Below are 16,108 nucleotides of genomic sequence, written 5' to 3'. Positions count from 1 at the left end.
ATGATTCCATTAAGCTCTGGAAGCTTTGCTCGCCTATGAAGTCATGTAGAGGGCATTCATTGATTTCAAATGATGATTAATAGAAAATATAAAAAATTTGTTTGAATTAAAAGGGAAACACAGATTAGGAACCTTTGCCCTATTTCTGAAATAGTTATCAAATGGAGTCTCAATTTTCAATCATTAAATGCACCATTACTGGTTTCATCAACCTTTTGCTTGAAAATTCAATCCTGAGAGCTCTCCCTTCTGCCATTTCTATCCACCCTTCATCCCATCAACTTGTTTTATTTCTGAAATAGTTATCAAATGGAGTCTCAATTTTCAATCATTAAATGCACCATTACTGGTTTCATCAACCTTTTGCTTGAAAATTCAATCCTGAGAGCTCTCCCTTCTGCCATTTCTATCCACCCTTCATCCCATCAACTTGTTTTCTTTTTCAATGTAAACAATTCAAATGACATAGAAAAAGAAATCAAAGTAAAAATTTGAGAAATTGATCAAGAGTGGGTCATCAATCATTGCTTAATTGAACCCTTTCCATTATTCACCTGCCTTTTCACCATGGTCAGACAGATTGCCATTACAAAGCTCTGTTGCATGTTGTTCTCATATATCCAGCTATGGTTTTCTGAGGTGTTCAGAATAATTCGGTCAAAATGTTGATGAAACCATATTCTGTGCTTATCTAACTTTGTATTATTTAGTGTAAAGGGTACCTAGTAATCGAATGCCAGAGGTGTGTGGGCATATATTTATTTCTCTATTCTTCTTTACAGCCAAAATATATCCAGCGGCTTAAGGCAATCAGGGCTACACTTGACGTGTCGGAATTCTTCTCTTCCCACGAGGTAGGTGTTCTTGCATCAACCTATTTAAAAAATCTAAGTGTATGTCCCGTAATATTATTCATTGGGAATAAATGTCTGTCCCATTTGTTTGCCCCTTTCATGTCTTTAAACACATTGCATATGGACTCCAAGTGACCATTGACCAGTTGAGCATTTCTTTTTTACTTCATTTCTCTTTATAGTCTTTTCTGGATTGGGAAGGCAATTGAACATATCATATAATTTAATTTGAAATTGATCAGTTTTGGCAATGACATTGACTCATTACAGAGGTAGAGGAAGGAATCTTGTTTTTCATTGAAAATTGTCTCTAGAGATGTTCATAGCATTTTCATGCACGTTTTTGACCCTGTCTACGGATTACTAGGTATTTTAATTTTGAATAATTTCATATATTATTAAATTTCATCATTTTCCAAAGTAAAGTACTGCATGTATTCGTGTGTATGATATTTACGTAATGCTGGGATCTCACTGGGAACATGACATTCCGAAAGAATGTAATGGAGGATGGAGAGAAAAAACAAAGGGTCGCCGTAATTGCACACCCTCAGCTCTAATCTTGACGGCCTAGCTGTTAAACTATTTCGTTGATGAAATTTTTGTCTGCATAGATAATTAATTCCATGAATTCTTTTTCTCTTTGCAGGTTATTGGAAGCTCCCTTCTCTTCGTCCATGACAAAAACAATGCCAATGTGTGGTTGATTGACTTTGCCAAAACACTCGTCCTTCCTAATGGCTTGAAGATTGACCACTCCTCCAGGTGGGTGGTGGGCAACCACGAGGACGGCTACCTCTCGGGAATCAACAACCTGATCCAGATATTCACGGAGATGCAAGAGCTGGATCAGAAAGCTCCATCCATAGGAGTCGTGCCCACGACAATAGTCACAGCTGCACCGGAGAAGGTGCAGGAAGAGGATGAGTCTGAGCTGGTCGTCGAAGGACAGACGAGCTTGGCACAATGGGATTTGTCGAAAGAAAGGGAATCGGCAACATGATGCTAGGGAGGACTTGGACCTATGCGTGAGTCTAGTGACAAGAACCCTGATGAACAGGCAGAATGGTGAATTTTCACAAAAACATAGAATCTCTTTGTTGTGTGTGACCCAACTAAGCCGTTTAAAAGCGCCGGAGGAGCTTCGGAAAACTTCTCAGGAAACACTTGCAAATGAAGTATCGTGTCAATGTGGAGTTTGGCCAATGGGTTTGATAACCCGATTATTGCTTGCCACCTTAAGTTTTCTGATGGTTCCAGGATCGAGTCAAGTTCTGTGTTGGTTTTTAGCTGTCTTTTGGTTTGCATGAAATGGTTCTCAACCAGATTCTCAGGTACAACAGCTGGAATGGACCTTCGTTTTACTGATATTTTTCTCAGGAATGAACATCTTGAGGACATTTCAAGTGATTTTTTTTGGTGGCTCCAATGCTTATCAGAAGCCAGAATCTGCACACATGCTCGTGTCATCCTCCGTTACTTTTTATCAAGTCTTTGAGAGCATCTCTAGTGCCTCTGGGCTTTTTATCTAGTACAAAAAAGGATTGTTGATATGGAAGAACCTTGTGGACTGAACATTGGAAGAAACATGAAAGCAAGGTGTCAATTTATTAGTGTGGATAAGATGAGCATCTCGTAGACTATTCCCTTTGGAAGGAAAATTATAGGAATGTGTTTATCACTAAGTGTTTGTTTGACAATGGCTTTTTATAGCCTACATTATTACATATTTATTTATGATGAATAAGTTAACATACAAAACCTCTAGAGGTTTTAGTTAGAATGTTGTGAGTGACTTTTTTCTATGAATGTTTTTCTCTATTAGTGAGATATGTGTTTTGAGTGTTTGTGTACATGTATGTGTTTCTTCATATTGACATAAATTGTCGCTGATTCTATTAAAACTGCAGATGGCAAATGCTTTTGCCCTCTCACCTCAGTATTTTATGGAGATAGTTTTTTTTAACTAATTCATTCATGTTCTTAATATTTTGGGAGCAGGAAATTGTCTTCTGCTTTCCAACAATCTGAGGTTCTGACAGTTGACAGTTTTTCGAGTGCTTTCACGTGAACATTTGTTTTATTTTAGTTCAAAACTCGTTCTTATTATTCTCAAAGTTAATAATTGATTCTCTTTGTTCACAAAACTGTATTAACCTTTTTGACTTGTGTAATTTGGAGGTTGAATGAGTTTTCTCATTCTCATCCAAAAAATTTCTCCTTAAATGAATGTTTATTGTTCACTCGATGTATAACTTTCAGCACATTGTGAAATCTAAAACTTTTTGCATTTCATATGTGTAAGGAATGCACTTCTTACAGTAAAAAAAAATCATTCTTTCATTTTCAGTTTTTATTATCCCCATAGTGCCATGATCAATTGCGTTTAAAGCTAGAGGCTAGATGAGATTTTCAAATAGAACTGAAGAGAGGGAAGGTTATCTTATTTTTTTTATGGAAATCCTTGCTTGCATAATGATAAAAATGTTTTTGACCTGAAACCTAGCCATTCAGCTTCAAATTTCTGGGCCTATCTGGGTCTTGGATTACAATAGCAATATCATTTTCATTCAGGAATTTCATGAAATCCATGTTAAGCCTGATTCATTGCAGCAATCTCACTAATAATCTCCAAGCTTCCTCTCAGTACTTAGAGATAATAATTTTGGTACATATTTGATTCATCTTAAATCTTAAATGATCAAACTGTGACGTGGCGCTGTTTCACAATGCTTCAAATGGCAATGATGTATATTATGGAGTTTATTCATGTAGTTAATCTTCAGCTTTAAATTCAGTGAATGTTTTTTGTTCTAACGGAGGTATGTTGAAATTATCACTTTTTCATACATGATAAATTGGTGGTAACTTGAGTCGTTATAAATCAAAGCTCGTAAGGACCCAATATATAAACTCGATATCATTTCAATGAATGACTATATAGGATGAATGGAATAGGAAGAGACATCTCCATTTTTCATTTTTCACTATAAAATGCCTACGTTAACCTGAATTTTGGTATTATTTTCATAATTTTATATTTTTTATTCCTCGTTCTGAAAACTCAATCTCTAATTAAGATTTTTTATAATGCAGTATTCTTTTCTCGTGTCGCTTAAATAATGATTATAAACTGTTCTCATGATTTTTTATCATAATTCGGTATTTTTCTCCCTTCGCGCAGAAATCTAAAAAATTAATTGCATTAAAAAATTATTTAAAGTATACTTCTTTCAACCTTCACGATTAAATTGCAATTACAAACATTATTTACGATTTCATGTCATCATTTAAAGTTTTTCCCACAATCTCACATTTTATGTTACAATTTTGTATTTATTGTTCTTCACTTTGAAGTCTCATTTACAGCCATCATTCACTAATTTCTACCACAATATTTCATATTTCTTTCTTAACCTTGAATTTTGGATTAAAGTCTGCATTTTAAATTTTTCATCAACATTATGTAATATTCTTTTTTCGCAACGAAAATTTCTTGTCGAATGGTCATTGAGCTTTTTGGAACTGGAGAGGACCCAAAAAAAGAATTTGTCATCATAATTTTCATTTTTTATTGGGCTGTTCGTGCTGAAATCTTGGTGATAACGTATATTTGCAACCCTCTGTGTTGCCAAAAGGTCAAAGACCTTTTTGGGACTACTGAGGTCAGTAAAATTTTTGGTGTAAAAAGGTCAATGATCGTTTTGATTGCAAGAGAGCCAGTGGCCTTTTTGAAAGTGGAGTGGTAAATGACATTTTTGGTGTCGGGAGGTTAATGACATTTTTGTGACTGCAGAGGTCTATGACATTTTATTGTGGAAAGGTCAATGACAGTTTTGGGACAGAACAGGTCAATGTCTTTTTTGGGACTGGATATATCATTGATTTTGGGACTAGAAACGTCAATGACCTCTTTGGAACTAAGAGGTCAATGACGTTTTTGTTTCGAGAGGTCAATAACGTATTTGGTGTCGAGAGGTCAATGATGCAATAAGGATTAGACAGGTCTTTTAGGGACAGGACAGACCTTTTAGGGACTGAGAAGGTATATGACATTTTTGGACTTGAACGGTCAATAACCTAGAATAGTAGTAGAGTAGATTTCAGATTTAAAAAATATAATATCTCATTTTTCCATTTTTGGGTGAAATCTGGATTAAAACTTGCATTTAAGATGTTTTTTTATAATTATGCAATATTATTTCTTCTCGCAAAATATCTAATTTATACTGTAATGATTACGTTTTTTTTCTTAATTTTGCTTTTTTCCTCCTTCGAGTTGAAATCTCGATTTTTACTTGCAGTTATGAATTTTGTTTCATAACTTTTAATGTTGCCTAAATTGCGATGACATACCGATATTAATCTTTGTCTTTCAATCTGTTGTCGATAATATTATAAAATATAATTTTTCTTAATTTTTCTTTGTGCTGAAATATTGATTACAATTTTCATTTAAGATTTTCTCATGATTTTCATTTTTATTGGACTGTGCGCGCCCAATCTTGGTGAAAACCTATGTTTGAAATTTCCTAACATCATTTTATATTTTTCTTCGAAATGCAATTGAACCCATATTTAAGACTTTTATCATTCTTCAGTATATACTATAATTTTATTAGCATTTTTCTTCCTATACACTAATAACTATCATGTAGTAAAGATTTTTTATATACTTACTTTGAATTTTCTTTCTTCGCGCTGAAATAGCTATGATTAACTGAAGTTGACTTTTTATTAGAATCATACGATTCTTTCTTCCGCTGATATCTCCTTTTAACCTGCATTAAAATTTTTAGTATTGAATTAATATTTTTCAACTTTCAGGCTGAAATCTCTATTTCAACCTGCATTGTTCTTTTATCATCATTTGAATTTTCCACTATTTGTGCTGAAATCTTAATCACAACCAACATTTAAAATTTTTATCATATCTATCTTTTTTTCTTTCCTTGCGTTGAAATCATGATTATAACCGTTGCATTAAAGCGTTGATGCATTTATTTTTCGAGCCATGATTTTAGAGTGAATTCTATGATTCGGTAGTTTTTTCATTTTGAAATTCCGATTACAGCTTTCAATTACATGATTTTTCTATCAGAATTTTTCAAATTTCCTACTTCAGCGTGAATTCTCGATTACAAACTTCATGTTAAATTTTTATCATAATATGTAATATTCATACTTCGCTACGAAATTTAAGTGCCGAGAGGTCATTGATATTCTTGGAACTGGAGAGGTCAATGACCTTTTTGGTGTGGAGAGGTGATCATCTTAAGACATCATAGTGAAGAGGTGTGTTTTTGATGCAGAGACGTGTATAACCTTTCTGGGATTAAGCGGTCCTTTACGTTTTAGAGGCAGAGAGGATTATTATATAGGACCTTCTTAGGACTAGAGGTCGAGAGGTCAATCATCTTTTTGGTGTCGAGAGGCCAATGACCTTTTTTGGTGTCAAAAAGTGATTCACCTCTTTGGAGTCAGGAGGTCAATAACCTATTGGAACTGGAGAGATCAATGACCTTTTTAGTTTCGAGAGGTCAACAGACTTTTTGGTGTGAAAATACACCTTTTCGGAACTGGAGAGGTCAATAACGTTATTGTTGTCGAGAGATCAATGATATTTTATGCACTGAAGAGGGTAATGACCTTTTTGGGTCTGATAGGTCAATGACATTTTACGTCTCGAGAAGTCAATGACCTTTTGGGTGAAAAGAGGTCATTGACCTTTTCGGTGTTAGATTTGAATGACCTTTAAAGACTGATGAGGTCGATGACGTTTTTTAGTCGACAGTTGAATGACCGTTTTGTAAAACCTTTCTGTAAAACCTTTTCGGACCTTTACCTTTATTTCCAAATATCTTATGGACAATTGAAGTCCATAATATATTTGGAAATAAAGGTAAAAATGAGTTGGGAGTGTAGATTTCAATTACCTGTTTGTTGTGGTGAAGACAATTAATTTTTGGGGTGAAATGGTCAACGACGTTTTAGGAGTTGCGAGGTCAATTACACGTATTCGCTGCGAAAAGTTAAAAACATTATTTGCAATTGAAAATTCATGTTATCAACGCTATTTCATTCAAGGAGTGAAAAAATTAAAAATGTGATCTCGAAAGAAAAATCCATGTTATAAGCGCGAATTCATTGCGAAGAGTGAAAAAATAAAAACGAAACATAATGTTGAAAATCCTTGTTATTTTTTTAAAACACGATTTTACTGCAAACAGTGAAAAATTTAAAAATGTGATTTCGAAATGAAAATCCTTGTTATAAACGCGGTTAAACAGCAATCACATTTTTATTCTTTCACTGTTCGCGGTGAATTCGCGTTCATAACAAGGATTTTGAATATCAAATCACATTCTTATATTCTTCTGTCTTCGCAGTGAATTCGCGTTCATAAAAAAAATTTACATTTCCAAATCACATTTTTTATTTTCTCACTCTTCGTGGTGAAATCGCGTTCATAAAAGGATGTCAAATATCAAACCACATTTTTAATTTTTTCTCTCTTCGCAGTTAATTCGAGTTAATAACATGAATTTTCATATGGAAATCACATTTTTAATTTCTTCACAATTCGCGGTGCATTCGCGTTCATAACAAGGATTTCGATTATCAAATCACATTCCTAATTTCTTCTGTCTTCGCAGTTAATTCGAGTTCATAACAAGGATTTTCATTTCCCAATAACAATTTTAATTTTTGACTCTTCGCGGTGAATTCGCGTTCATAACAAGGATTTCGAATATCAAATCACATTCTTAATTTTTTTTCTCCTCACAGTTTTTTCGCGTTCATAACAAATATTTAAATTTCCAAATATCATTTTTAATTTTTCCCTCTTCGCGGTGATTTCGGTTTCATAACAAGAATTTTCATATGGAAATCACAATTTTAACTTCTTCACAATTCGCAGTGAATTCGCGTTCATAACAAGGAATTCGAAATTAGAATCACATTCGTAATTTTTTTCTCTTCGCATTGAATTCACGTTCATAACAAGTATTTTCATTACCGAATTACATTTTTAAATCTTTCGCTATTCGAAGTAAAATCATGTATAAAACACGGATTTAACTTAAAAATCAACTTTTAAATTTTTTTATGTCTTCGCAGTGAAATCGCGTTTATAACAAACATTTTTAAATCCATATCAAATTTTAAATTATTTCACTCTTCGTAGTGAAATCGGGTTGATATCAAGGATTTTCATATCAAAATCACATTTTTAATTTTTTCACTCTTCGCCGTTATTTCGAGTTCATAACAAGGATTTTTATTTACCAATGACATTTTTAATTTTTGACCCTTCGCGGTGAATTCGCGTTCATAAAAAGGATTTCGAATATCAAATCACATTCTTAATTTTTTCTCTCCTCACAGTGATTTCGCGTTCATAACAAATATTTAAATTTCCAAATCTCATTTTTAATTTTTCACTCTTCGCGGTGCAATTGCGTTCATAACAAGGATTTCGAATATCAAATCACATTATTAATTTCTTCTGTCCTCGCAGTTAATTCGAGATCATATCAAGGATTCCTATTTCCTAATCACAATTTTAATTCTTTCATTCTTCGCGGTGAATTCGCGTTCATAGCAAGGATTTCGAATATCGATTCACATTCCAAATTTTTCTCTTCGCATTGAAGTCACTTTCAAAATAAGTATTTTCATTACCAAATCATATTTTAAAATCTTTCGCTATTTGAAGTAAAATCAAGTTTGTAACACGAATTTTACTTAAAAATCAACTTTTAATTTTTTTTAAGTCTTCGCAGTAAAAGGGCGTTTATAACAAGGTTTTTTTATCCATATAAAATTTTTAATTATTTCACTATTCACGGTGAAATCGCGACATTATCAAGGATTTCGAATATCATATCACATTCTTAGTGATATGATATTCGAAATATTTATATGATTCGGATATGATATGTGAATCTTCTTCTCTCTTCGCATTGAATTCAAGTTCATAACAAGGATTTTCATTTCCAAATTCATTTTTTTTTTTACTCGTCGCGGTGACTTCGCGTCTATAAAAAGGATTTCAAAAAAAAAAACACATTCTTAGTTTTTTCAAACTTTACAGTGATTTCGCGTTCTTAACCAAGATTTACATTCCAAATCTTACTTTCAATTTTTTCACTATTCGCGGTGATATCGCGTTCGTAACAAGAATTTCGAATATCAAATCACATTCTTAATTTTTTCTCTGATCGCGGTGAATTCGCGTTCATAAAAAAGATTTCGAATATCTAATCACATTTTTAATTTTTTCTGTCCTCGCAGTTAATTTGAGTTCATAACTAGGATTTTCATTTCCGAATCACAATTTTAAATTTTGACTCTTTTGCAGTAAAAGGGTGTAACAAGTATTTTTATTACCGAATTACATTTTTAAATCTTTCGCTATTCGAAGTAAAATCGTGTATAAAACACGGATTTAACTTAAAAATCAACTTTTAAATTTTTTTTATGTCTTCGCAGTGATATCGCGTTTATAACAAGCATCTTAAATCCATATCAAATTTTTAATTATTTCACTCTTCGCGGTCCAATCGCGATGATATCAATGATTTCGAATATCATATCACATTCTTAGTTTTCGTCTCTCTTCGCAGTGAATTCACGTTCATAACAAGGATTCCGAAAATAAAAACACATTCTGAATTTTTTCAATCTTTACAGTGATTTCGCGTTCATAACAAAGATGTACGTTCCAAATTTCACTTTCAATTTTTTCACTCTAAGCGGTGATATCGCCTTTATAACAAGGATTACGAATATCAAATCACATTCTCAATTTTTTCTCTCTTCGAAGTTAATTCACGTTCATAACAAAGATTTACATTTCCAAATAATATTTTTAATTATTTCATCAATCTTTATTTTGTACTTTGTACTTTAAACTTTGAACTTCAAATTGAACTTTGAACTTTGAACTTTAACTTTGAACTTCGAACATTAAACTTTGAACTTTGAACATTCAACTTTGACCATTGAACTTTGAACTTTGAACTTTGCCTTTGAATTTTCAATTGAACTTTGAACTTTGACTTTGAATTTTCTATTAAATTTTGAACTTTGAACTTTGCCTTTGAACTTTGAACTTTAAACTTTAAGCTTTGAACTTTGAACTTATATCTTCTAACGTTTAACGTCTAACGTTTAACGTTTAACTTTTAACCTTTAACTTTTAACCCAACACAACGATACCCTACCCAAACCAACATTCAACATTGAACATTGAACATTTTGAACGTTGAACATTTGGAACATTGAACATTGAACATTTGAACATTTTGAACATTTTGAACATTTTGAACACTTGAACTGTCACCTTTAACTTTGAACTATAACTTTGAACTTTGAACTATAACTGTGAACTCTAACTTTGAAGTTTGAACCATAACTTTGAACTTTGAAGTATAACATTGAACTATCAACTTTCAACTTTCAAAATTCAACTTTCGACTTTCAACTGTCAACTTTCAACTTTCAAATTTCAACACTCAACATTCAACATTCAACATTGAACATTGAACATTTTGAACACTTTGAACATTTTGTACATTTTGAACATTTTGAACATTTTGAAAATTTGAACTTTTTGAACATTTTGAACATATTGAACATTTTGAACATTGAACATTGAACATTGAACTTTAAACTTTCTACTTTGAACTTTGAACTTTGAAATTTGAACTTTTAAATTTGAACTTTGAAATTTGAACTTTGAACTTTAACTTTGAACTTTATTTTTGAACTTCGAACTTTAACATAAAACTTTGAACTTTGAACATTTTGAACGTTGAACATTTTGAACATTGAACATTAAACATTTTGAACATATTGAACATTTTGAAAATTGAACTTTGAACTTTCTACTTTGAACTTTGAAATTTGAACTTTGAACTTTGAACTTTGACTTTGAACTTCATTTTTGAACTTCGAACTTCAACTTTGATCTATGAACTTTGAACATTTTGAACATTGAACATTAAATTTTTTGAACAATTTGAACATTTTGAACATTTTCAACTTTCAACTTTCACCTTTCAACTTTCAACTTTTTAGTTTCAACTTTCAACATTCAACAGTCCTGATAAGGAAAATCCTTATTATAATCGCAATTTTACTGCGGACAGAGAATAAATTAAAAATGTGTCCTGATATGGAAAATCCTTCTTATAGTCGCGATTTTACTACATTAAATAAAAAATTTAAAAAGTGTCCTGATATGAAAAATCCGTCTTATAGTCGCGATTATTTCTGCGGAGAGTGAAAAAATGTGTCCTGATATTGGAAATCTTTCTTAAACACGCGATTTAACTACGGAGAGAGAAAAAAATATAAAAAAGTCCTGATATAGAAAATCCTTCTTATTGTCGCGATTTTACTGCGGAGAGAGAAAAAATTTAAAAATGTGTCCTGATATGGAAAATCCTTCTCATAGTAGTGATTTTACTGCGAAGAGAGAAAAAATTAAAACTGTGTCCTGATATGGAAAATCCTTCTTATAGTTACGATTTTACTTCGGAGAGAGAAAAAATTAAAAATGTGTCCTGATATGGATTATCCTTCTGTTAGTCGCGATTCTACTACGGAGAGAGAAAAAGTTAAAAATAAGTCCTGATATAGAAAATCCTTCTTATAGTCGCGATTTTACTGCTGAGAGAGAAAAAATTAAAAATGTGTCCTGATATGGAAAATCCTTCTTAGAGTCGCGATTTTACTGCTGAGAGAGAAAAAATTTAAAAATGTGTCCTGATATTGAAAATCTTTCTTAAACACGCGATTTAACTATGGAGAGAGAAAAAAATAAAAAAAAGTCCTGATATAGAAAATCCTTATTATAATCGCGATTTTACTGCGGAGAGAGAATAAATTAAAAATGTGTCCCGATATGGAAAATCCTTCTTAAAGTTGCGATTTTACTGCGGAGAGAGAATAAATAAAAAATCTGTCCTGATATGGAAAATCCTTCTCATAGTCGTGATTTTACTGCGAAGAGAGAAAAAATTAAAACTGTGTCCTGATATGAAAAATCCTTCTTATAGTTGCGATTTTACTACGGAGAGAGAAAAATTTAAAAATGTGTCCTGATATGAAAAATACTTCTTATAGTCGCGATTTTACTGCTGAGAGAGAAAAATATAAAAATGTGTCCTGATATGGAAAATCCTTCTTATAGTCGCGATTTTACTGCAGAGAGAGAAAAAATTAAAAATGTGTCCTGATATGAAAAATCCGTCTTATAGTCGCGATTTTTCTGCGGAGAGAGAAAAAATGTGTCCTGATATGGAAAATCTTTCTTAAACACGCGATTTAACTACGGAGAGAGAAAAAAATAAAAAAAAATTCCTGATATAGAAAATCCTTCTTATAGTCGCGATTTTACTGCTGAGAGAGAAAAAATTTAAAAATGTGTCCTGATATGGAAAATCCTTCTTATAGTCGCGATTTTACTGCTGAGAGAAAAAAAATTTAAAATTGTGTCCTGATATGGAAAATTCTTCTAATAGTCGCGATTTTACTGCGGAAAGAGAAAAATTTTAAAATGTGTCCAGATATGGAAAATCCTTCTTATAGCCGCGTTTTTACTGCTGAGAGAGAAAAAAATAAAAATGTGTCCTGATATAGAAAATCCTTCTTATAGTCGCGATTTTACTTCTGAGAGAAAAAAAAATTAAAAATCTGTCCTGATATCGAAAATCCTTGTTGTAGTCACGATTTTACTGCTGAGAGAGAAAAAATTAAAAAATGTGTCCTGATATGGAAAATCCTTCTTAAATTCGCGATTTTACTGCTGAGAGAGAAAAAATTAAAAAATGTGTTCTGATATGGAAAATCTTTCTTATAGTCGCGATTTTACTGCTTAGAGAGAAAAAATTTAAAAATGTGTCCTGATATGGAAAATCCTTCTTATAGTCGCGATTTTACTGCTGAGAGAAAAAAAATTTAAAAATGTGTCCAGATATGGAAAATCCTTCATGTGGTCACGATTTTACTGCTGAGAGAGAAAAAATTTAAAAATGTGTCCTGATATGGAAAATCCTTCTTATAGTCGCGATTTTACTGCTGAGAGAGAAAAAATTTAAAATTGTGTCCTGATATGGAAAATTCTTCTAATAGTCGCGATTTTACTGCGAAAAGAGAAAATATTTAAAAATGTGTCCAGATATGGAAAATCCTTCTTATAGCCGCGTTTTTACTGCTGAGAGAGAAAAAATTAAAAATCTGTCCTGATATCGAAAATCCTTCATGTGGTCACGATTTTACTGCTGAGAGAGAAAAAATTTAAAAATGTGTCCTGATATGGAAAATCCTTCTTATAGTCGCGATTTTACTGCTGAGAGAGAAAAAATTTTAAAATGTGTCCTGATATGGAAAATCCTTCTTATAGTCGCGATTTTACTGCTGAGAGAAAAAAAATTTAAAAATGTGACCTGATATCGAAAATCCTTCTCATAGTCGCGATTTTACTGCGGAAAGAGAAAATATTTAAAAATGTGTCCAGATATGGAAAATCCTTCATGTGGTCACGATTTTACTGCTGAGAGAGATAAAATTTAAAAATGTGTCCTGATATGGAAAATCCTTCTTATAGTCGCGATTTTACTGCTGAGAGAGAAAAAATTTAAAATTGTGTCCTGATATGGAAAATTCTTCTAATAGTCGCGATTTTACTGCGGAAAGAGAAAATATTTAAAAATGTGTCCAGATATGGAAAATCCTTCTTATAGCCGCGTTTTTACTGCTGAGAGAGAAAAAATTAAAAATGTGTCCTGATATGGAAAATCCTTCTTATAGTCGCGATTTTACTGCTGAGAGAAAAAAAATTTAAAATTGTGTCCTGATATGGAAAATCCTTCTTATAGTCGCGATTTTACTGCGGAAAGAGAAAAAATTTAAAAATGTGTCCAGATATGGAAAATCCCTCTTATAGCCGCGTTTTTACTGCTGAGAGAGAAAAAATTAAAAATGTGTCCTGATATGAAAAATCCTTCTTATAGTCGCGATTTTACTGCTGAGAGAAAAAAAAATTGAAAATCTGTCCTGATATCGAAAATCCTTCTTATGGTCACGATTTTACTGCTGAGAGAGAAAAAATTTAAAAATGTGTCCTGATATGGAAAACCCTTCTTAAATTCGCGATTTTACTGCTGAGAGAGAAAAAATTTAAAAATGTGTCCTGATATGGAAAATCCTTCTTATAGTCACGATTTTACTGCTGAGAGAGAAAAAATTTAAAAATGTGTCCTGATATGGAAAATCCTTCTTATAATCGCGATTTTACTGCTGAGAGAGAAAAAATTTTAAAATGTGTCCTGATATGGAAAATCCTTCTTATAGTCGCGATTTAACTGCTGAGAGAGAAAAAATTTAAAAATGTGTCCTGATATGGAAAATCCTTCTTATAGTCGCGATTTTACTGCTGAGAGAGAAAAAATTTAAAAATGTGTCCTGATATTGAAAATCTTTCTTAAACACGCGATTTAACTACGGAGAGAGAAAAAAATATAAAAAAGTCCTGATATAGAAAATCCTTCTTATTGTCGAGATTTTACTGCGGAGAAAGAAAAAATTAAAAAATGAGTCCTGATATGGAAAATCCTTCTCATAGTCGTGATTTTACTACGGAGAGAGAAAAAGTTAAAAATAAGTCCTAATATAGAAAATCCTTCTTATAGTCGCGATTTTACTGCTGAGAGAGAAAAAATTAAAAATGTGTCCTGATATGAAAAATCCGTCTTATAGTCGCGATTTTTCTGCGGAAAGAGAAAAAATGTGTCCTGATATGGAAAATCTTTCTTAAACACGCGATTTAACTACGGAGAGAGAAAAAAATAAAAAAAAGTCCTGATATAGAAAATCCTTATTATAATCGCGATTTTACTGCTGAGAGAGAAAAATTTAAAAATGTGTCCCGATATGAAAAATACTTCTTATAGTCGCGATTTTACTACGGAGAGAGAAAAAGTTAAAAATAAGTCCTGACACAGAAAATCCATCTTATAGTCGCGATTTTACTGCAGAGAGAGAAAAAATTAAAAATGTGTCCTGATATGAAAAATCCGTCTTATAGTCGCGATTTTTCTGCGGAGAGAGAAAAAATGTGTCTTGATATGGAAAATCTTTCTTAAACACGCGATTTAACTACAAAGAGAGAAAAAAATAAAAAAAAGTCCTGATATAGAAAATCCTTCCTATAGTCGCGATTTTACCGCTGAGAGAGAAAAAATTTAAAAATGTGTCCTGATATGGAAAATCCTTCTTAAAGTCGCGATTTTACTGCTGAGAGAAAAAAAATTTAAAATTTTGTCCTGATATGGAAAACTCTTCTAATAGTCGCGATTTTACTGCGGAAAGAGAAAAATTTAAAAATGTGTCCAGATATGGAAAATCCTTCTTATAGCCGCGTTTTTACTGCTGAGAGAGAAAAAAATAAAAATGTGTCCTGATATAGAAAATCCTTCTTATAGTCGCGATTTTACTGCTGAGAGAAAAAAAAATCAAAAATCTGTCCTGATATTGAAAATCCTTCTTATGGTCACGATTTTACTTCTGAGAGAGAAAAAATTTAAAAATGTGTCCTGATATGGAAATTTCTTCTTATAGTTGCGATTTTACTGCTGAGAGAAAAAAAATTTAAAAATGTGTCCTGATATGGAAAATCCTTCTTATAGTCGCAATTTTACTGCTTAGAGAGAAAAAATTTAAAAATGTGTCCTGATATGGAAAATCCTTCTTATAGTCGCGATTTTACTGCTGAGAGAGAAAAAATTTAAAAATGTGTCCTGATATGGAAAATCCTTCTTATAGTCTTGATTTAACTGCTGAGAGAGAAAAAATTTAAAAATGTGACCTGATATCGAAAATCCTTCTTATAGTCGCGATTTTACTGCTGAGAGAGAAAAAATTTAAAAATGTGTCCTGATATGGAAAATCCTTCTTATAGTCGTGATTTTACTGCTGAGAGAAAAAAAATTTAAAAATGTGTCCTGATATGGAAAATCCTTCTTATAGCCGCGTTTTTACTGCTGAGAGAGAAAAAAATAAAAATGTGTCCTGATATGAAAAATCCTTCTTATAGTTACGATTATACTGCTGAGAGAAAAAAAAAATTAAAAATCTGTCCTGATATCGAAAATCCTTCTTAAAGTCACGATTTTACTGCTGAGAGAGAAAAAATTTAAAAATGTGTCCTGATATGGAAAATCCTTCTTATAGTCGCGATTTTA

General features: G+C 32.0%; 1 protein-coding gene across 3 annotated transcripts in view; it reads left to right on the top strand.

Moving 5' to 3' along the window:
* LOC124153381 (inositol-trisphosphate 3-kinase B) overlaps positions 1 to 3,197 on the top strand; it is a 590,159-nt gene extending 586,962 nt beyond the window's left edge. For all 3 annotated transcript variants that reach the window (XM_046526498.1, XM_046526499.1, XM_046526500.1), the window contains exons 6-7: positions 783 to 854; positions 1,504 to 3,197. In XM_046526498.1, coding sequence (XP_046382454.1) covers positions 783 to 854; positions 1,504 to 1,857 — 426 coding nt within the window. In that variant the 3' untranslated portion in view covers positions 1,858 to 3,197. The remainder of the gene's footprint in view (positions 1 to 782; positions 855 to 1,503) is intronic.
* Positions 3,198 to 16,108: the final 12,911 nt, after the last annotated feature.

The sequence above is a fragment of the Ischnura elegans genome, chromosome 2 (assembly GCF_921293095.1).
Source record: "Ischnura elegans chromosome 2, ioIscEleg1.1, whole genome shotgun sequence".
Lineage (NCBI taxonomy): Eukaryota > Metazoa > Arthropoda > Insecta > Odonata > Coenagrionidae > Ischnura > Ischnura elegans.
Note: the sequence above shows the minus strand (reverse complement) of the source record. Positions and strands in the feature narration are given on the sequence as shown.